This window comes from Nilaparvata lugens, chromosome 2, assembly GCF_014356525.2.
Source record: "Nilaparvata lugens isolate BPH chromosome 2, ASM1435652v1, whole genome shotgun sequence".
In the NCBI taxonomy this organism is placed as follows: Eukaryota; Metazoa; Arthropoda; class Insecta; order Hemiptera; family Delphacidae; genus Nilaparvata; species Nilaparvata lugens.
In genome coordinates this window covers 21,708,348-21,731,044 of record NC_052505.1, presented here as the reverse complement: position 1 = coordinate 21,731,044, position 22,697 = coordinate 21,708,348, and the positions used below count along the sequence as shown (strand labels likewise).

General features: G+C 33.7%; 1 protein-coding gene across 1 annotated transcript in view; it reads right to left on the bottom strand.

Moving 5' to 3' along the window:
• LOC111057072 (peroxisomal multifunctional enzyme type 2) overlaps positions 1–22,697 on the bottom strand; it is an 85,640-nt gene that overhangs the window by 8,249 nt on the left and 54,694 nt on the right. The window contains exons 14-16 of the mRNA XM_039420779.1: positions 19,880–20,056; positions 9,187–9,304; positions 989–1,183 (exon numbers count right to left, since the gene is read on the bottom strand). Of these exons, the coding sequence (XP_039276713.1) occupies positions 989–1,183; positions 9,187–9,304; positions 19,880–20,056 (490 nt within the window). The remainder of the gene's footprint in view (positions 1–988; positions 1,184–9,186; positions 9,305–19,879; positions 20,057–22,697) is intronic.

The following is a 22,697-nucleotide window of genomic DNA, read 5'->3' as shown; positions in this document are numbered from 1 at the left end:
ATAATGAAGTGTCCGAAAAAATAGGTTAATAATTATGTTCTTACTGAGGAAATTTAAAGTTCAAAGTTCTGTCCAAGAATATATATTAGCTAGAAATTTTGAATTTAGAATGATTAAAATACCAAATTATAGTCAAATTTTGCACTTAATATCACCGCACTTTGAATAAATTGAGTTATTTCAGAAAAATTTGAAGCCAAAAATATACACACAACTTTCACAATACACACAATATGAAGGTTTGCAGTATTTATTAGTTGAAATTATTCCAACAAAACAAACTACTTATTTATTTCGACAATTTCCACTGAGTCTGATGAGACATAGGGCCGGTTGCACAAAATCCGGTTAAATTTCAACCGTGATTAATCTCACGAGAACCAATCAGAGAAGGCATTTTAGAATAGACGGCTTCTCTGATTGATTTTCGTGAGATTAATCACGGTTAGAATTTAACCGGATTTTGTGCAACCAGCACATAGAGGTACAAAAAAATAGCACTGTACATAAGAATAAGAATTTTTATTGGCCATTAAACATTAAACAAACAATGTATAACTAAATTTTGTAGAATGTGATGCCACATGAGCTCTAGGCTTGTGTGTGGGTAAGTCACTCCGTTAATTGGCAGGTGAGATATCGTGTACACAGACGCACATATACTCATACTCATACACACACACACACACAACACACACACACACACACACACACACACACACAACACACACACACACACACAACACACACACACACACACACACACACACACACACACACACACACACAACACACACACACACCAATACCCAAAAACCAATTTTTTGGACTCGGGACCTTGAAACGTATAGAAAACATGAAATTGGGGTACCTTGATTTTTTTTGGAAAGCAATACTTTCCTTACCTATGAATAGGGCAAGGAAAGTAATAATTAACGAGTACAGTAATAACTTGGACTACAATGAAAACAAAATAGAATCTACTTACTCCATTTTCCAGCCGCTTGGCCATTCTTTGTAATGACATACAAGAAGACTCCGTTGATTTTCTTCACTTTATCCAAGTTGGCATTCACTTGCTCGGACATAGCTGAGAAGATGGTTTCGCTCTGAAGCTCTGAGCTTGATAGTAGTTTCTGGACAATGTCGGATGCGACTATTTTATGAAAGTCCACATACGCTCCTACGAATAAAACATATCAAATTAGTAAAGTTCTTAGAGAAATATGTTCCTTCCCCCCTCTTATTACTAGTAGTTCTGTGAACAGTAGACCTCACGCAGTATTCTCAACCACAAGTACCTGATGTCAACTGTTTTAAATGTTAACAAAATCAGTTCACGTTTGAATTTGTATTCCGTAATTTATTAATATTTATGTTAATTTAAACGATGAATAGAATATATTTCTATTCCAGAATTTATATAATATTCATCCAGTTCCGTGATAATCTTTCCATCTAATGGAAATTGATTTTTTTCAATCAAAAATATTATAATTTCTTCAGCATTATTTAGTTCATTCGATTATTTTTAATCACCTATTAAATTAGTTTTTTCGAATGTGAGAATATTGATACTGATGGACACGCATAATAATACCATGACTGCAAAACAAAATATTGAAACCAAAGACCTTAAAGCTGCGATTGGACCAAATTTATTGACCGAACGAAGTGAGGTCCAAGATTCAAGTCGACGGTTTGGCATTTCTCTTAATGTTTGAATGTTTATATGTTGCGCATTTACGGCGAAACGCGGTAATAGATTTTCATGAAATTTGACAGGTATGTTCCTTTTTAAATTGCGCGTCGACGTATATACAAGGTTTTTTGGAAATTTTGCATTTCAAGGATAACATAAAAGGAAAAAGGAGCCTCCCTCATACGCCAATATTAGAGTAAAAATCAGCCTATAGAATTATTCATCGTAAATCAGCTGACAAGTGATTACAAAGATGTGTGGAGAAGCCAGTCTATTACTGTATTATTTGTATAAGGTCTATAGTTTCAATCAAAGACCTTAAAGAGGTATGCATCTTTAAGCTGGGTTTACACCAAAGTTGTTAACAAAATATAGATATAAAGAAAATAAAAATCTCATTACCCAAGTTTATGACTTGAAAATGGCATAAATGTCCAAAACATGTAATGATAACATTTTTCAAAAAATGGTACTGAGTTTTTTATTTTCTTTATATTTATTAACAAAATGTTAGAACTTAATCCTTATAGATTCTATTGGATTGAACGCAAGTTGACAAACACACATGTCCATCATGTAAGTTATACGGTAAGTTATGTTCAATCTAATATAATCTATAAGGATTGAGTTATTAACATTTTGTTAATAAATTTGGTCTAATCGCAGATTTAAGGTCTTTGGTTTCAATATTTTGCTTTGCAGTCATGGTATTATTATGCGTGTCCATCAGTATCAATATTCTCACATTCGAAAGAACTAATTTAATAGGTGATTAAAAAAATCAAATGAACTAAATAATGCTGAAGAAATTATAATATTTTTGATTGAAAAAATTAGATGGAAAGATTATCACAGAACTGGATGAATAGGCCTATTATATAAATTCTGGAATAGAAATATATTCTATTCATCGTTTAAATTAACTTAAATATTAATAATTTATTATGGAATACAAATTCAAACGTGAACTGATTTTGTTAACATTTAAAACAGTTGACATCAGGTACTCTTGGATGAGAATACTACGTGAGGTCTACTGTTCACAGAACTACTAGTTAACAAAATGTTAATAACTCAATCCTTATAGATTATATTAGATTGAATATAACTTATCATACACATGATGAACATGTGTGTTTGTCAACTTGCGTTCAATCTAATAGAATCTATAAGGATTAAGTTATCAACATTTTGTTAATAACTTTGGTGTAAACCCAGCTTAAAGATGCATACCTCTTCAAGGTCTTTGATTGAAACTATAGACCTTATACAATAATACAGTAATAGACTGGCTTCTCCACACATCTGTGTAATCACTTGTCAGCTGATTTACGATGAATAATTCTATAGTCTGATTTTTACTCTAATATTGGCGTATGAGGGAGGCTCCTTTTTCCTTTTATATTATCCTTGAAATGCAAAATTTAGAAAAACCTTGTATATACGTCGACGCGCAATTTAAAATGGAACATACCTGTCAAATTTCATGAAAATCTATTACCGCGTTTCGCCGTAAATGCGCAACATATGAACATTTAAACATTAAGAGAAATGCCAAACCGTCGACTTGAATCTTAGACCTCACTTCGCTCTGTTAATTATTATTAATAATGGTGGGTTATTTTTCGTGAGGAGACCCAAAAGGTCTAAACAAGTGATCCCCACTTGTTTGGGGGAACATGGTGTACCAAACCGTTTCAGCTTATTGATTAATTCATACAATAAGTACATCATCAAAATGATAGGGAGTGAAAAAATAAGGTAACCTTGTGCTATTCCTCTCCCAAATTTAGATAAGTTTACAGATAGTTCAATATATATAGGTTGTCTTTTAGTTGTTCACTTCATAAAAATTTTTACTTTTTCCCCACTAAGAAATTGACGAAACAATTGCAAACTAAGCCATCTACACTACCATACTTTGAACATGTATGGCTTTGAAACAATTACTTTCAAAGCAAAACAATGTTTTAGGATACTTGAAAAGTAAGGAATAATTATTCTCAGGGACGTATGCACCATCTCAGTTTAAACCATAGAGAAAAGATAGCATAACACTGTCACCCCGGCCAAAACAGTGATAAGGATAATCGACATTAAGAGTAAGGCCCGCACACTCACATCGATTTTTGTTCGTACGATATTTTGCCCTCCTTATGAATTCTATCAGATTTAACAGAACTTGACTGAAATCATGTTTAATCTAATAGAATTCATAAGGACGGCAAAATATCGTATGAACAAAAATTGATGTGTGTGTGCAGGGCATAAAGGTAGGTTCACACAGATCGTCATCGGACGGACGGCACGCATCGGACGATTAGATTTGATGCATTGTTTTCAATTGGAGTTCGCATACCTATACGATGCGGATAGGTATGTGCACTCCAATTGAATACAATACATCAAATCTAATCGTCCGATCCTTCCGATGCGTTCTATACGATGCGGATGGGTATATGCACTCCAATTGAATACAATGCATCAAATCTAATCGTCCGATGCGTTCCGTCCGTCCGATGACGATCTGTGTGCGCCTACCTTAAGGCTAGCTACAAACACACACACACACACACACACACACACACACATACACACACACACACACACACACATCGATTTTTGTTCGTACGATATTTTGCCGTCCTTATAGATTTTATTAGATTAAACAGATGATTTTAGTCAAGTTCTGTTTAATCTGATAGAATTCATAAGGAGGGAAAAATACCGTACGAACAAAAATCAATGTTTGTGCACAGGGATTAATCGGCTTGAGATAACAAAAAATCTGGTGTGGTACACTCACACAACTTTCCTTGCTCATTGATCTATAGCCTCATTCTTGAACGACAATAATTTAGAAAAATAACATAATGACGATTGGCGGCAACATAATTATTTGAAACTACGATCAGACTACTGTATATGTGTGTATATAATTGTTTTCAGAGTACTTTTTCCTTTGTGTAAATTGTGAAATCCGATGATTTTTTAAAAGCTGTTCTACAGATAAAATATCTCGACTATGTGTTATTTTTATAGACTGCTCTACCTACCTACCTCATGCACGAGAAGGAGGTTACAAAGTCCATTTCTCAAGGATGGGATGAACCCCCCATTAGTTTCCCAGAAAGGAGACTCATGCCAGTTGATGGAGCTGATAAATAACTATAAAGAGTATGAATTTGAAATAAATCAGTCGAGTAATTTTTGAGAAAATCGTGAAAAACATGGTTTCTCAGTAATTATCCGCCATTTTTCTCGAGAATATTACGCAGCTCCTGCAATTTTCCTGGAAATGAGACTCATGTCAGTTGATAGGGCTTATAAATAGCTATCCATGGTATAAACTTGAAGAAAATCGTTAGAGCCGTTTTTGAGAAAATCGTGAAAAACATGGTTTTTTTAGTAATTATCCGCCATTTTTTCCGCCATCTTGAATTGAATTTTATTGAATTTCTTATTGTCGGGTCCTCATGGTATAAGGACCTTAAGTTTAAAATTTCAAGTCAATCGGTTAATAAGGAATGGAGTTATCGTGTTCACAGACATACACACATACACATACACACAAACACATACACACACACACACACACACACACAGACCAACACCCAAAAATCATGTTTTTGGACTCAGGGGACCTTAAACGTATAGAAAATTTGAAATTGGGGTACCTTAATTTTTTTTGGAAAGCAATACTTTCCTTACCTATGGTAGTAGGGCAAGGAAAGTAAAAACAGCTTGAAATTTGAAACGTTAGACGGGCTACTTACTGGTGTCGTGTCTTATCAAATTTCATGAGACATGCGTGTCTTTTGCATGTCTCTGTCGCTTGTCGCATGTCTTGTGATTTTCGGCTGTTGTTGTCTGTTTTACAAACTGAGCATGAGCAGTGACAAAAAGTGCTCAGTGCTGGCAGTAGACAGTGGCTGGAGCGCATGCTCGGAGTGATGTCTCGCACGACATCGAGTCGCATGGAACCGGCTAACCGGTATCGACACCTGTCCGATACACAGGCGATGCCTCGAACATCTGTCGCAAGCAGTGAGTAAGCTATGATTTTACAACACAGGTTGGTTTCATATGCGACATGCCTCGGACATGAGATTTGTCGTAGACATCATGTCTACGACACCAGTGTGTAGCCCGCCTAAATCGTTCTCTAACTTTATGGATTGAAATCAGCTGATCGTTTAAACCCAGAATGTAAAGATAAATGAACAGTGTTGTCGAATCTTAACCTCATTTGAAATCATCTTCCAGCATCGTTCCGATATTGTTACAATATAAATTATTTCAACTTGAAGTGGGCTTTCGTTGCGAAATTTCCGTTCACGATATAGCGATATCGACAGTAATCGGCTTGAAATTTGAGACATCCCTCAACACAGGTTTAGCCTAAAGAGGGATGCACTGTGGTTTTTTTCTGTTACATGCTTAATATTATTATCTATGTTCAATTATTATGCCTAAGGTATGTATTTGTATTACCAATTGTAATGTTCAACCATTCTGTTTAATGTATGTATTTGTATTACAAATTATTGTAAAAAAGCAGTGAAATACATTAGAATGAATGCGACCATATCAACAAGTAATCGTGCTTCAGTGTTTAACCATAGAAATGTTCTAAATTCCACTGTTAACGCCAGTCGATAGTCCTAGTAGCTATATTAGTGAAGCTATGTGACGCTGGTAGTCTCTCATACTGTGCCGTTCTTACACTCTCACCCCAACAAAACAGAAATAATAGACAGTGGTCGACAGTAATCGGCTTGAAATTTGGAACATAAACGACCTATACTATGGGATATCGTCTTATACTCTCTTCTCTAAGGTTTCACTTAGATATAGTTAAGTCCACGTTATAATGGCAGTGTTTGATAAGAAATGGTATTGCACATCCTTGTCTATCATTCAACAAAGTGGATAGCGATATCTCTTTCTCGCTTTGCTCTGTTGCCAGATCGTCTTTCAACATCTAGAATATTGATAATTAATTAACAAAATATTTCTCAGTTAAGAAAATTCATTATGAAGTTATTGAAAAATATAATGTCTTGCTTGATAAAATATAATTGATTAATTTAAACTAGAATAAACAGTTAATATTACATCAACAAACCTGTATCAGCTACTGTCTATAGAAGGCATTACAAGACAGAGGATCGGCAACGTTTTTCTCCTATCTTTCTCCACTGCCATTATAACGTGGACCTCACTATAGTACATATGACCCTCAGACGTCATAGACTTAACAAGACGTCACTAACCGATTAACTAACCGTTGTTAAATTTAAATTCATTTAGCTACGACGTAGTTCTCTATTATTAATGTTGATCGTTTGACAGGATTAGATTACATTTCTTTATTTATGTAAGTTACAATATTTACTGGCTTACACACTAATTTACATTAAATGACGATAATGCTAGTTATTCAACGAATTTCACAGAGTATAAATAATTAATCAATGAGAATAAATATAGAATGCAATTAGAAAAACGATAATATAATAAATAATGTGATGTAACTTCATAAATCGGCGGTGTTTCAACAAATAATTGTCGATTCTTTTAGAAGGATATAAAATATTTTTCTCATGAACACACGACCGGGTTGTGATGAATAAGAGCTGTTGGGAATATAACTCGAAGTAATGTTCAAATAAGAAACTCTACTTCATAAGTTGAAAACTTGTTGATTTGAATCTTAGAATTTATGGGATGAATGAATGAATGATAGTGAATACAATATTGCATTAATTATTGAAATTAGATAAATGAAACAAATGTTATAGGGTGAGATTCAATTAAAATTTCAGAAATTGATTGGACAATATTAGCAATATACAATACTAAAGAACAGAAAATCTTGAGATGGGAAGATAAATACCGTATGTATTATGTAGAATGGAGATGGGATGTGGAAAATGGATGAATGAATGGGATGAAGAATGGAAAGGAAGGGAGATTAGAATATTTGTCATCTATGAGATAGATGTAGATGTTTTGAAGGGACGGATTCATAATATTTATTTATTTATGTAAGTTACAATATTTACTGGCTTACACACTAATTTACATTAAATGACGATAATGCTAGTTATTCAACGAATTTCACAGAGTATAAATAATTAATCAATGAGAATAAATATAGAATGCAATTAGAAAAACGATAATATAATAAATAATGTGATGTAACTTCATAAATCGGCGGTGTTTCAACAAATAATTGTCGATTCTTTTAGAAGGATATAAAATATTTTTCTCATGAACACACGACCGGGTTGTGATGAATAAGAGCTGTTGGGAATATAACTCGAAGTAATGTTCAAATAAGAAACTCTACTTCATAAGTTGAAAACTTGTTGATTTGAATCTTAGAATTTATGGGATGAATGAATGAATGATAGTGAATACAATATTGCATTAATTATTGAAATTAGATAAATGAAACAAATGTTATAGGGTGAGATTCAATTAAAATTTCAGAAATTGATTGGGCAATATTAACAATGTACAATACTAAAGAACAGAAAATCTTGAGATGGGAAGATAAATACCGTATGTATTATGTAGAATGGAGATGGGATGTGGAAAATGGATGAATGAATGGGATGAAGAATGGAAAGGAAGATAGATTAGAATATTTGTCATCTATGAGATAGATGTAGATGTTTTGAAGGGACGGATTCATATATTTATTTATTTCATTGACAATCACAAATCATAATTACAATAATAATATAATATGATTGGGAGAAGACAACAGGCTTATTATGAGATAAGTATCAATTTCATCAAATACAATTATTAATAAAAAAAATTCATTTTCGTCAAGATTATGGTTGTTTTTCATGAAAAGCTCTGCTAAAAAAGGTTCAACATTGCATTCTTTTGGGAAGATGAATACCGTATGTATTATGTAGAATGGAGATTGGATGTGGAAAATGGATGAATGAATGGGATGAAGAATGGAAAGGAAGAGAGATTAGAATATTTGTCATGCGGTGCTCTAGGGTTGGACAGACTCAGTCATTTTCTCTATAAGATACTTTTTCAAAGACAGGATAAAGCCCGCTCGGCTCTCAATGCATCTAATAGAGTTGGGAAGTTTATTCCATTCACGACAAGCACTGACAAGGAACGATTTGGAGTTCGATGATTAGGTATCCTGAGAGTATTTGCACCAGTTCTAGTATGGGAAGCATCTATCCTCCTACCATCGGAAACAAATTTAAAATCATTTTTGAAATAGTTGGGATTGCCATATTTTGAAGTATCTCTAACAAGTTTGATTATTCTGAAACGTCTCTGATCGGGAAGCTTCAGGGTAGAGCTAGCAATGTGTGCTGGGGTGATATGTTAAGGATGAGATTGTACAAATAGCTGAACTACATTAATACGAAGCTCTTTATTATTAATTTTGAAGTTTGACAGAATATGTTTGTACATTAAAAAAACCAAATAGTACTGACCAGATAGAACGACATTCCCGCTCTCGACAACCGAAGTCTGGAAGTGAACCCTGTTTCCCGACCGCCACATGGCTGTTTTCAGTGTTTCTCCTGGGGTAACGGGCTTTGAAAATCTTGCCTGAAAACGATAATTACAAGATATTAAAATTTAGAAAATTGTACATCCAGGGACTATAAAATGTAAATTTTCTCATCAAAGGAATCAATTATTATTGACTCCTGTGCAAACCATAAAGCCACTGTCATTTTAACGTGGATTTCACTATAGTTGAAAGGAATTGACTTCAACAAGTTGAAAATAATTTTGATAAGAGCTACTATCCAGATATTTTTAAATTTATCAATATAAAACCATTTCATGAGCTAAAAATAACTGATGACCTCACGTGAATCACAATGTTTCACACATCAATAATTATATCTTATATTGATGCAACTCAATTTCATGAATAGAGAAGCTGAAATACACATACAAAAGATATTGACACTAATAAGCCTAGTATTGAAAAATGAATTTGACACCAATAATTCAACTGATTAGAATATTTATTTATTGATATCATATTGTACAATATTATAACTCTTCAAATGACCCAACAGGCTTATGCCCAAAACTCATTTCAATTTATACAACATTACAAATCAATTTCAATACACAAATGCATAATATTATCGAGACGATAATTTTTTTTTTGAATTAAGCACTCATCTATTCTAATAAATAATATAATAATATTATAGTTCTAATTTATTAATGAATTATATTGTGAATTATTTATTAATAAATACAAAGAATGACTATAGTGAGGTCCACGTTATAATGACAGTGGAGAAAGATAGAAGAACAACGTTGCCGATCCTCTAACTTGTCAATGTCTTCTATAGACGGTAGTTGATTTACAGGTTTATTGATGTAATATTAACTGTTCATTCTCGTTTGAAATAATCAATTATATTTTATTAAGCAATAAATTATATTTTTCAATAATTTAATAATGAATTTTCATGATTAAAATGAAATATTTTGTTAGTTAATTATTAATTAACAAAATATTTTATTGAACATTGTTAAAAGACAATCTGGCAACAGAGCAAAGCGAGAAAGAGATAGCGCTATCCGCTTTGTTGAATGATAGACAAGGATAGCAATAAAATTGCTAATCAAACACTGCCATTATAACGTGGACCTCACTATAGTATTATTATTTCATTTCTGAAAGTATTTCCTATATTATTTCATTCAATATATTTATTCAATGATTGATATTAATTGATTAGTCACAAATCAAATCCATATAAAATTTATGATTTTTGTATTTTTGGTAATAAGATTGGTATTTTTACGTGTTGTATTTTTGGTAATAATAGATTCATTTTATATGTATTCCATAAAGGTATATTCGTGTAATTATAGATTTATTCGTGTGTGATGTAAGATGTATTCCTGTCTATAAGATAGCAGATCTAAATTTGAATTTGATTGAAAAATTATACAATGTACTTGGATGAAACTTACAGGTAAGCCTAAAGTATGAGGTAATAATTCGCTTCCAACGCAGTTAACCGAAAAGCTTTTCAATAGAAACGGAAGACAAGACTGAAACGTTGAGCTATTATCAATTCAACAAGCTGCATTAATGTGAGAACCACAGACAATAGAGCAGAACTGTTTGCAGTGCATGACTATTGATTCAGTAGCGAGTAGCAGTCTTGAAGATTCACATAAAAAACCAGTCACACACTCTTTGCTGAAACCAGTATTTCAACCTTCAATGTTATATCTCGATGTAAAAAACAGAGTTGGCCTACTTAGCGTATCTCATTGAGATTTATTTAGTTGGTTGAATCACAACCAGATTTTCGACAGCATCAATATATTTATGAGATACGAATAATGTTATTATTGACAATATTGTCTAATAGATAAGAGTGCAATGACATTAGCTAGCCGTTTCATTTGATTCGTTCGCCTTAAGGCTGTGCAAAGGCTAAAAATAAACTTTCTACTGGTGATATTTTTCAAAGTTTTTCAATTTGTATATCATCAAGCTATCAAAATGAAAAAGTTTTCTCAGGAGAACATTTTTTTCGATCATTACTTTTTGAGATATGAGCGCCCGAAGATTAAATTTCTGGGACAGAACATTTCAAATTCGGTAAGAGATAAATCCATGAGATCTAGAGGGTAGATTCTTCATGGTTTTTGTTGATGTAGTAGAACAAAAATTTTCTAAAAATATCAATTTTCAAGATAGTTATTCAATTTACTAAAAATGACAAAAAATAACTTTTAGTTGAGTTATTTTTGGTAAATTGAATAAATTTCATGAAAATCTATATTTTCAGAACATTTTTTTTAACTACATCAACAATATCATGAAGAATTTAGCCTCTAAATCTCATGGATTTATCTCTTACCGAATTTGAAATGTTCTGTCCCAAAAATTTAAACTACAAAAAATTTAAATTTAATATTTCTACCAGAAACGCAGATTCCGCCAAATTTATTAAGTTCACCAAGGTTACAGAGAATGAATAATTCCATCAATTTATAATCCAGCTTCCTTAACAAGTAGCATATAGTGAGGTCCACGTTATAAAGTTATTTATTTATTCAGTCATGTACAATTATTAGACTAATTATGTGAGAAGGCACAACAGGCTCATGTCAAAAACTTATGACAGTAATTGGTGTTGCTATCCTTGTCTATCATTCATCAACGCAGATAGCACTATTCTCTTATACCTCCGCAACACAATTCTTTAAAATGATTGGTGAAGTACTAACAGGCACAGCCCAAAACTGTTTTTTCCCGAATTTTAATTTATACACTATTAATAGTCCAGAAAGTAGGTTATGTTCCATACACTTGAATTCAGGTTCAATTTTCTGTTCAAACATTTGAAAACAAAAAAAAATTATAATTTAGATTATATAGAAACCAAATTGAATAACAAAATAACACTCACTAATCTCTTAAAATTGTCAAATAATTATCAACTTTGAAAATATTATTATGATATACTCTAATTTAGGAGGATTGTCATGGCATGTCAACAAATCAGATTATGTTGATCAAATCAATTAAATTGTCTAGCTATATAAAATTTCTCGCTGATTGATTATGATTACACAGCTGGAAATAATTTATTCTGTCTCTCTCCCACACAGGCACACGCATCTTCTGTTATCGAGAGACGACGAAATTATCATCTGTTTTCCAAGGATGAATTATCCTTTTAATGTCGTTCAGCGAGCTCTCCAAAGAATGAGACCTAGTGCAATCGAATTTTTGTATCGTAAACCTACTATGTTCCAAATTTCGTGAAAATCGTTAGAGCCGTTTTTCGAGATCCGTTGAACATAAATAACCAGATATAAAAAATAACCAGATATAAATATACAGAAATTGCTCGCTTAATATGATAGGATAATCAATTAACACAAACCTAATCTCAATTATGAAAATTCATAATTTAATCATTGAAACATACATTTGCTTGACGAATAAAATAGGTATAATTTATTATTTTCAACTAGAAAGAACATAAGATATATCAGCTAAAAAAATATTTCATCCTAATCTTAAAAATTCATTATGAAATTATTGAAAAGAATAATTTCTTGCTTAAAAAATATAATTGATTATTTTAAACGAGAATGAACAGTATTACATCAATAAACCTGTATCAGCTACCGTCTATAGAAGGCAACAGGCACGGCCCTAGGGACTTTGCCGCCCTGGGCGAAATCGGCAAACGCCGCCCCCCCCACCCCAGGTATCCCATCTAATAATATTGTTTACTTAAAAATTTGCCCGAAGGTTATCAGCTTTTCAAGTTGAAAATGACATTTAAACAAATATTTGACAAATATAAATATTGAGGAATAAGTGCAGGCAACGAATGCTCAAATAAAGGTATGGAGGGAAAATTTTGGAACAAAATTTTCAACTCTACAGCTCTTTTAAGGATAGTAAGAGGATTAACATATCAAAAGTCCTCACCCTTACCCCATGTGCCAATGGGGTGGGGGTGGTTTGAAAGTACCATTTTTTAATTTTTCTCATATATCTCGGGAACTATGCATCTTATGAACATTTGTATTCCGTACAAAATTGAAGCACACAAAATTACCAACAAGTTTTGTTCTCTACACTTTTTTTATATCTCTTATAGTTTCTGAGATATCCGCTCTTGAAGGTGAGACATTTTTTGAAAAACACTTCTACCTCCAATGTTTTCATCTTTTCGGCCATATAATTTTTGAATGATTGATGAAAATATCCGTGCTGATTATAAGCGCGAGCATCAAATTATCTTCAATTTGATGTATATTTTCACTATTTTACGCATTTCCCTACGACTGTTGCAGCAGTTTTAGTGTTGAGAGTGAAAGTTTTGTTTGGTAGAGGATTTCGATAAATCTGATACTTTTTGAGATATATTATGTTCTAAAGTGATGCATTTTCAAAAACCCAGTTTTTTCCATTTTTCGCTCTTTCAATTCTTATAACGTTCCAACAATTGATGGAAAAAGAATGTGCTTACTACGAGATTGTAGAGCATTAAATTATCATTCATTTCATGTATAATTCGACTATTTCACGCATTCCCATAATTATGACTGTTCCAGCAGTTTTAGGTTTGAGAGTCAAATATCAAGATTTGCAACAAGTGACTTTTTTCGAATATCACACTATTCTGTGATGATAAATTGGAGTGTGCTTCAGTATGAACATCCATATTGAGTACCTGGAACTTATTGGTACCAGACGTATTGGAACGTCTGCGGAACTGAACACAGGGGGTGTTTCTAAACTTCCTACCAAACAAGACATTCAAAACTAAAACTACTGCAACAGTCGTAAAGGAATGCTTGAAATAGTCGAATTATACATGAAATGGAAGATGATTTAATGCTCTCAAATCTCGTAATTAGCACATTCTGTTTTCATCAATTGTTGAGAAGTTAAAAGACTTGAAAGAGCGTAAAATGGAAGAAAAACTGGGTTTTTGAGAATGAATCACTTTAGAACATATATATCTTGAAAAGTTAGTATCATATTTATTGAAAACCTCTACAAAACAAAACTTGTAGGAAATTCATTGAGCTTCATTTTTATGTGGATGATTATGTCAATAGAACTCATTGTTTCCAAGATATAAGCATGTAAGTAAAAGTGGAAAATGCAACTTTCAAACCACCCTCATCCCTTTAGCACATGATGTGGGGGTTGGAATTTTTGATATGCTCACCTCCAAACTAGTGTCAACAGAGCTGCAAAGCCTAAAATTGAGTTCCAAACATTCCCTTCAAATTTCATTGTCAACTGATCTATTGTTGCTGAACAGAAAATGTCACTCTCAACACTAAAACTGCTGCAACAGTCGTAGGGAAATGCGGGAAATAGTGAAATAGTGAAAATATACATCAAATTGAAGATAATTAGATGCTCCGTCAGCTTATAATCAGCCCGGATTTTTCTCATCAATCGTTCAAAAATTATAAGGCCGAAAAGATGAAAAAATTGGAGGCAGAAGTGGTTTTTCAAAAAATGTCTCACCTTCAAGAGCGGATGGATATCTGAGAAAGTATGAGATATATGAAGAAAATGTAGAGAACAAAACTTGTTGGTAATTTTGTGAGCTTCAATTTTGTTCAGTGTACAAATGTTCATATGATGCATAGTTTCCGAGATATATGAGAAAAATGAGAAAATGGTACTTTCAAACCACCTCTACTCCTTAAGCACATGAGGTAGGGGTGAGGACTTTTGATATGTTAATCCTCTTACTATCCTTAAAAGAGCTGTGGAGTTGAAAATTGTGTTCCAAACTTTTCATTCTATAATCTTTAATTGACTGGACTAGAACAGTAACATAAAATATCTGATTAAACTATTTTTATGTTCGGAACAGATACGGTACACAATAAGAAAACATAATTAAGACGGTAGTTCCAAATCAAGAGACTGCAACATAGTATTGGGCCTATTTAACTTGCTAAGTAATCAAAACTACAATTGCTACAACACGAGTTTGTTCAACACACTTGTTCAATTAAGTAAAACTCGTCTGACCTTTGCATAGAAAAATTCCTTCTCCAGTTCTTCAAGATCTAGGGACTGAGCTATTTTATGTTCGCTAGACCACTCAGACGTTCCTGGGACATTGTTGATCTTAGATATATGTCTTCATTAGCTTGAGTTTGGAAAAGCTTCTTATAAAATTTTACTATTCACATTGAATTTATTATTTATTTGCATTTAACAAATTTCCGTTCCTTAAAATTTGCCGCCCCCAAAAATCTGCCGCCCTGTGCGGCCGCCCGGTCCGCCCACCCCTGGGGCCGGGCCTGGAAGGCAATGACAAGGTAGAGAAACGGCCTCGCTGTTCTCCTGTCTTTTTCCACTGCCATTATAACGTGGACCTCACTATAGAACGATGAGCACTTGTCATCAAATCAAATCAAATTGAATCAGTCTTTATTTGTATTTGAACCTCAGTACCCACCCGAATTATTTCATGAGTTGAAACCTTCAAATACATTACCTTGAATATTCTTAAATTTAATTATAATAATAAAATGAAAAGAAGTTTTGGACTGTAGTCTGTTTCTTTGTCCTTAAGTTGATTGTAAATGATAAATAAATAATACTGAGGGTGATGCCCACATAAGCTCATAGGCTTGCACGTGGGTAATGAGTGAGAGGGGTGATGATGAGAGATGACGACTACTATTTCGGTAGTCGGGACCGACAGTTATCGTCTCCTCCGAAAGACGGGGGGTGGCCGTATCTATGTGATTGTGCTGTGGTCAAAAACATTTGCCCCGGTTGAGATTCGAACCGAATCGAATTTGTATGGATGTTATTCACCTGACAAGAAATGAATGGATATTCAGAAGCGGGGTTTCCAAATCTCGTTAATTTACCTTCAATGCTTTGAAATTAGTAATATAGTTTTCGCCCCACTTGGATGTAATGAGCTGGTTTTCGTGCGTCATATGGAGGCCGAAAATGATTGTTTTCTGACCAGGCCGGTAAAAGTTTTACGGCCCTAGGGCTGTAAAATAACCTTGAAGTCAGCTGATTCTGATTTGATGTGAACGTGTTTACAAAATGGTTTATGAAACGGAATCAGTTTATGCTTCTAGAATTGAATAAGTATTCTGCAATAAGATACTATCATTTTATTTGGATGAATAAAATACAGATAAGATATATATTATAATCTATTCAAATTCGATTTTCAGAGTAGGATAGAACTTCTAACCTAAACTTCCGAAGTCAACGACAACAAGCATTGTTGACGTTGACATTCAGATTGGCCAAATTTCAAGTGTGCTAAAACAGCTGATCAAAAAACTTTTCATTATTTGTGTTTATTATTCAAGAATCAAAACATTTATAATAATATCATATCATCTTATTGTCATTTGGAAGAATAAAAAGTATAAACTCAACCTCTTACATAATTGAACATAATCTTTTAGGTTATTTAGACAAATCAGAATAAATATAAAAATACTTGGACAATTTCCTGATATTCAGATTACCTCAGATTTGCTAGAGCTATGACCTTCCTGTTTTGCTTTCAGAAGTGCCTAATAAACAATATTATTCTCATATTTATATTGTTTATTTTTCTGTGTGGCGAAAAATAACGTTCTCACCATGGGCAAAAATGTTTTTTCCGGCTCTCAATCTTTTCTAGTCCTCGGCCTACGGCCTCGGACTTGAAAACCGATTTCGAGCCGGAAAAGTCTCATTTTCGGCCCTAGGTGCGAAATATACTATTCCACCATACTGGGAAAGTGAAAATTCTCTGAAGGAGTAAAATAAATAAGTACGGTAACAATTGACAAGAAACAATTGAAAATTGAAAAGCTGAGTTTCTAAATCTATAGTGAGGTCCACGTTATAATAGCAGTGGAGAAAGATAGGAGAAAATCGTTGTCGATCCTCTGTCTTGTCAATGCCTTCTATAGACGGTAGCTGATACAGGTGTATTGATGTAATATCAACGGTTCATTCTCGTTTTAAATGATCAATTATATTTTATTAAGCAAGAAATTCTATTTTTCAATACTTTTATAATGAATTTTCATAATTAGTAGTTCTGTGAGCAGTAGACGTCACGCAGTTGAAAACTGCAGCCTCCATCAGAGTGAATTATGTCCTGTCCTGACGTGTCGGCGAGATATCGGTGTGTAAACAACTAATGGCTGTTTCAAATGTTGTATCGACAATAATTATTCATATTAATTATAATTATTATCATTAGAATGCTAATAATTTGTTGTAAACAACTATGCTACTACAGTATCATCAAAAGCTTACCGAGTTGAAAGCAGAGAAAAATCGGGAGAAAATACTATGCTACTTCTAATTATCAATTGCATGCCTCGCTGCATGCAATTAATAGTCCACACAACAGCTGTTTTTTCACCAAGTTACATTGAGATATTGAATTGCATGCGTCATTGCATGCAATTTATAATCCACTCGACATCTGATTTATGATGAATAATTCTATAGTCTGATTTTTACTCTAATATTGGCGTATGGAGGAGGCTCCTTTTTCCTTTTATATTATCCTTGAAATGCAAAATTTCCAAAAACCTTGTATATACGTCGACGTGCAATTTAAAAAGGAACATACGTGTCAAATTTCATGAAAATCTATTACCGCGTTTCGCCGTAAATGCGCAATATATAAAAACATAAAGAGAAATGCAAAAACCGTTGACTTGAATCTTGGACCTCACTTCGCTCGGTCAACTAAGATGAAATATTTTGAACAGTAGACGTCTACTGTTAAATTATTTATTCTTCATTGTCAAAAAGACGATCTGGCAACAGAGTAAAGCGAGAAAGAGATAGCGCTATCCGCTTTGTTGAATGATAGACAAGGACCGTTGCTAATCAAACACTGCCATTATAACGTGGACCTCACTATAGCTAGAATTACCTAGAAATAGTCCGGGCGCAAATGTCATTCCGAGGTCATTTTTGAGTAACAGCCGTGGAAAATATCTCAATTTCTTCGTTAGCTCTAGCCTAATAAGGATCGTGATGATGATAAGTCGAAATCATAGACAAACACCTCGGAAACAAGATGGCCGCAAAAATGTTCAGGGTTTTGCTATGTAGCTTGTATTTCAATAACCGTTCAAGATATTCAACCGTTTTGTTCGACGAAAATATTTTAAAACTCTTCCTCTACAATTTTTGTTTTATAACCTTCAAGGAGTCATGAGTTACACGGTTTTCTAATTGTAGGGATTGGCATTGGTGGAAAAAGCGTGTTTTCCGCTGCAAACAGTACTTTTTACTCTTTTTCCGATGACGCTCCAGCCATAGAATACAGATGTAATGAACTCACAGCCTCCAACCAGATGTCATTTTGAAGCTTTGGAAATATTCTACAACATTGTGCCAATAATACTAGTGTTTGTTTACTGCGAATACATATACAGAGTGGAAAGTAAAATATTGTCCCCGAAAAATGTATGTTTCAAGTTTTTGAAGTTGAATAAATAATGGTAAGAGTGGTTGAAATGAGATGATTCTCTCGAACATCATTGTTTTGTTAATTCTAAACACTTTAATGGTAAAACCAATCCGATATCTCTCACAATAACTGAATAACAAGCGATATAAAATTTTCTGTCAATAATGACCGCCTTCTTGTATTTTTCAGTAATGTCGAATATTTTCGTTGTTTCCATCATCAATATTCTTATTCGTCTTGTTGTAACGAAGATATTGAGACCAAAGTAGCCATGAGATTGAGACCAAAGTAGCCATGAAAAATCGATTTTATAGTTCTAGCTTGTTACCTCATGCATATGGAAAATTGGCGGGCGCTGAAGAACTCATTTTTTGACGTATAGCGCATGAAGATATATCGTTCCAAAGTTGAAAAAACGCTCTAAATTTCATAGATTAAAAATATCTCTGCAAAAAGAAAGTTATAATGGAATTAAATTTCAGCAAATTTAGAAAAAACTTTTTTTTGTGCTTTTGAAGGTTATAACTAAAAAATATACGTTTTAGAGGAAAATTTTATAAAGCAAAAATTGTAGAGGAAGAGTTTTAAAATATTTTCGTCGAACAAAACGATTGAATATCTTGAACGGTTATTGAAATACAAGCTATACAGCAAAAAATCAGCTGATAGTTGCAGTAATAGTAGTTTTTCTGCTCAAGATTCTCAAGTTTATTTCAATATTATTGAAACTTTCGGATTGTTTAGTGTTATTTCCGGCACTTATCAACCCTTCGAAATTCAAAATTCATCAGTCATATCTCGAATACGTATTCTCTGAGTGTTAATCTTTGGTGAAAACAGAAATTTTAAACTTAACCTCACTTTGGACTATTTATGTGCCAAAATCAAGGAATTGAAGAAGTTTTGGGCAATTGCCTGTTTCTCTTTCCAAATATCGTGTTTGTGACTGTTCTAAAACCCTGAAAATTTTGGCGGCCATCTTGTTTCCGAGGTGTTTGCCTGTGATTTCGACTTATCATCATCACGATCCTTATTATGCTAGACCTAACGAAGAAATTGAGACATCTTCCACGGCTGTTACTCAAAAATGACCACGGAGTGCCTTATTCATGACATTGCGCCCGTACTAAAATTGAAAAGCGGGGTTTCTGAATCTAGTAAGACTTAGGCCTACCTTGAGTGCTTTGAAATTAGCAACATCGTTGCCACCATACTGGGCAAGGACATGTCTCACTGAGAAGCCCAATGAACACAGTCCATGCAGAATGGGCTCAGAATATCCACCGATGGCTGCGAATTGAGGGTCTATATGCAGAGGATTAAAGTCTCCAGACAATCTATACAGCGCTGCCTGAAACAAACAAAATTTATTGCGTTGTGAAGTGAAAAGTAAAAATCTGGTGTGGTGCACTCACACAACTTTCCGTGTCGTTATGAAAATTGATCACCTGACGCTAGTGTTCACGCGCATCTCAAGTCTACTATTCAAAGATTTGAGCCAGCTGGTGACAGGGTGATAACGCTGGAGACACACTAGCTCTGCTATCTCTTCATAGTGAATCATTTAATAGAATCAACACTTGCCAACAGTTTGCAATTGAAAAATCACATTTTATCGAATTTGAAGCTTATTTTCAATTTTAGGTGAAAATGTTACTGAGCATAAATTGTAGAGATTTTCATGCTCAATCTTTTCCACTTTTTGTTTAAATTGTATCTGTAGCATGATAATTGGTAATCTAAAATCAAACTTTGCATAGAAGGGGCGAAGCTCCTGGAATTTTTACAGATATAGGACTTTTGGTAGTTGATAGAGCTTATCAATGACTATTTTAGGTATAAATTAGATCAAAATCGTTGGAGCCGTTCTCGAGAAATTGCGGAAAACCCTGCTTTTGACAACATTTTCGCTATTTTATCCGCAATCTTGAATTGCATTAATCGAAATTGTTCGTGTCGGATCCTTATAGTGTAACGACCTTAAGTTTCGAATCTCAAGTCATTCCGTTAATTGGGAGATGAGATATCGTGTACACAGACCCACATACACTCATACACACACACAGACCAATGCCCAAAAACCACTTTTTTGGACTCAGGGGACCTTCAAACGTATAGAAATTTGGAAATTGGGGTACCTTAATTTTTTTCGGAAAGCAATACTTTCCTTTCCTATGGTAATAGGGCAAGGAAAGTAAAAAGTAACAGCTTTATTCAGAACTCATATAATCTAAATTTGGGAGAGGAATATTAAAGGGTTCATCTGTAAAATAATTTTAATGATAAGTAAGTTAGTAATTATATGAATGAATAAATAGCCTTTTCAAATCAAAATCTTCATTGCAGAAAACATAGAAAGTAGAACCGCTACAAAGGTTTCGACACTTTCAGTTCAAGAGTGCAGAAAGAGCATGCTAAAGATCGAGCTAGGACTCAAATACAGTAAAATCTATTGGCTGTTGGGCCGACAATCACAACTGTCATTGGACGACAAAATATTGATTAACAAACAAATTCTAAAACCTGTCTGGACGTATGCAATTCAGCTTTGGGGCTGCTCTAGAACTTCTAACATCAATCAGATTCAAACATTCCAAAACAAAGTACTGCGGAGCATGGTGCATGCGCCCTGGTACATAAGGAACAGCGATTTGCACCGAGATCTGCACATCCCCTCTGTGAACAGTGAGATAAGACGATCGGCAGCCCATTATGAGTCACGTTTTTATCAACACGACATCACCGAAGTCATCCAACTACTGGACAACACTGAACTCAAAAGGAGGCTGAGAAGAACAAAGACTTTCGAATTAGTGTAGTGCTAGTGAAGTAAAAAACGTATACTAGTAGTTCTGCGAACAGTAGACCTCGCTCATGGATATAACTTTCAAAATAATGAGAAGGGCCATTATGAAAGTACAGTATATTGTGAAGATTTAGCAATGTCATCTATTATTTTTCCATTGAAGATTTTTTTTCTATTGGTTAATACTATAGCCATCTAGTCTAAAGACTAATGAGCTAATTTTTTCTATCCTAAATTACTACTTGAAAAATTGAACAGTGAATTTCTCATTAGAAACTCTTACTGCTATTGTTTAATTAATATGTACACTTATTGACTGCACTATAGAAGCTAGATTCACTCAATCACTGCTCTGCTCTTTCACTGGACACTACTTGAACAAGCACAACACTAGTTCAAATGGTTTCCTCCTTTTGAGCCTCCGCACCAACCCTCCATTGTCTAGCAGCTGGATCGCCTCGACGTTGTCATGTTGGTGCAGTCGCCCCTAAATTGAAGATGCTAGTGAAAATGTTTCCAGGGGCATCGGACTTATAAATTTCTTTCGAGGAAGTACCTTCACATCGTCCCCATATTTACAATATTAACCTATACTACAACTTTTTTAATAATGAATTATACGATATTGGTCAACTGACGGAAAAATGGAATATGCAGTAGGCAATTTAGACGATGAATCGTCTCACAGATGATAGTGAGACAGAAAATTATTCTAAATAAGATAGGTTTGTAGGTGTCAATAACAGGAGGTTGCTAATGATGGTTTTAATGGAAAGTGGTTCTAATGTTATGGCTTGTTATGCAATGCAGAATGTTGAATGCTCACAACTCGGTTTCCCTTCTCATACTAGAAGGAAAACCAAATAAAGCTAATAGTTTTCTAGAAACTATTCGTCTATGAAACAGGGAAATTTCGTGTTGAAAATGGAAAAAATTGTGCATCTAAGAGAGTTTTCTACAGTTAATAAATACAGCACATTTTAGAGCGGCACAAGTTCAATTATGAAAAATTAGAGCTATTTTTTTACCTATATTTATTTTGGGCAAGATTCACTCTTAACATTTATTGTAAATACAATAATCTTTCATTTTGAAAAGAATAAAAATTGCTGTATCTTGCAAAATAACGGCGCTAGATACGAAAAAGTAACTTTATGGAAGTAGGTTGGTCTGCGGTTTTTCAAAT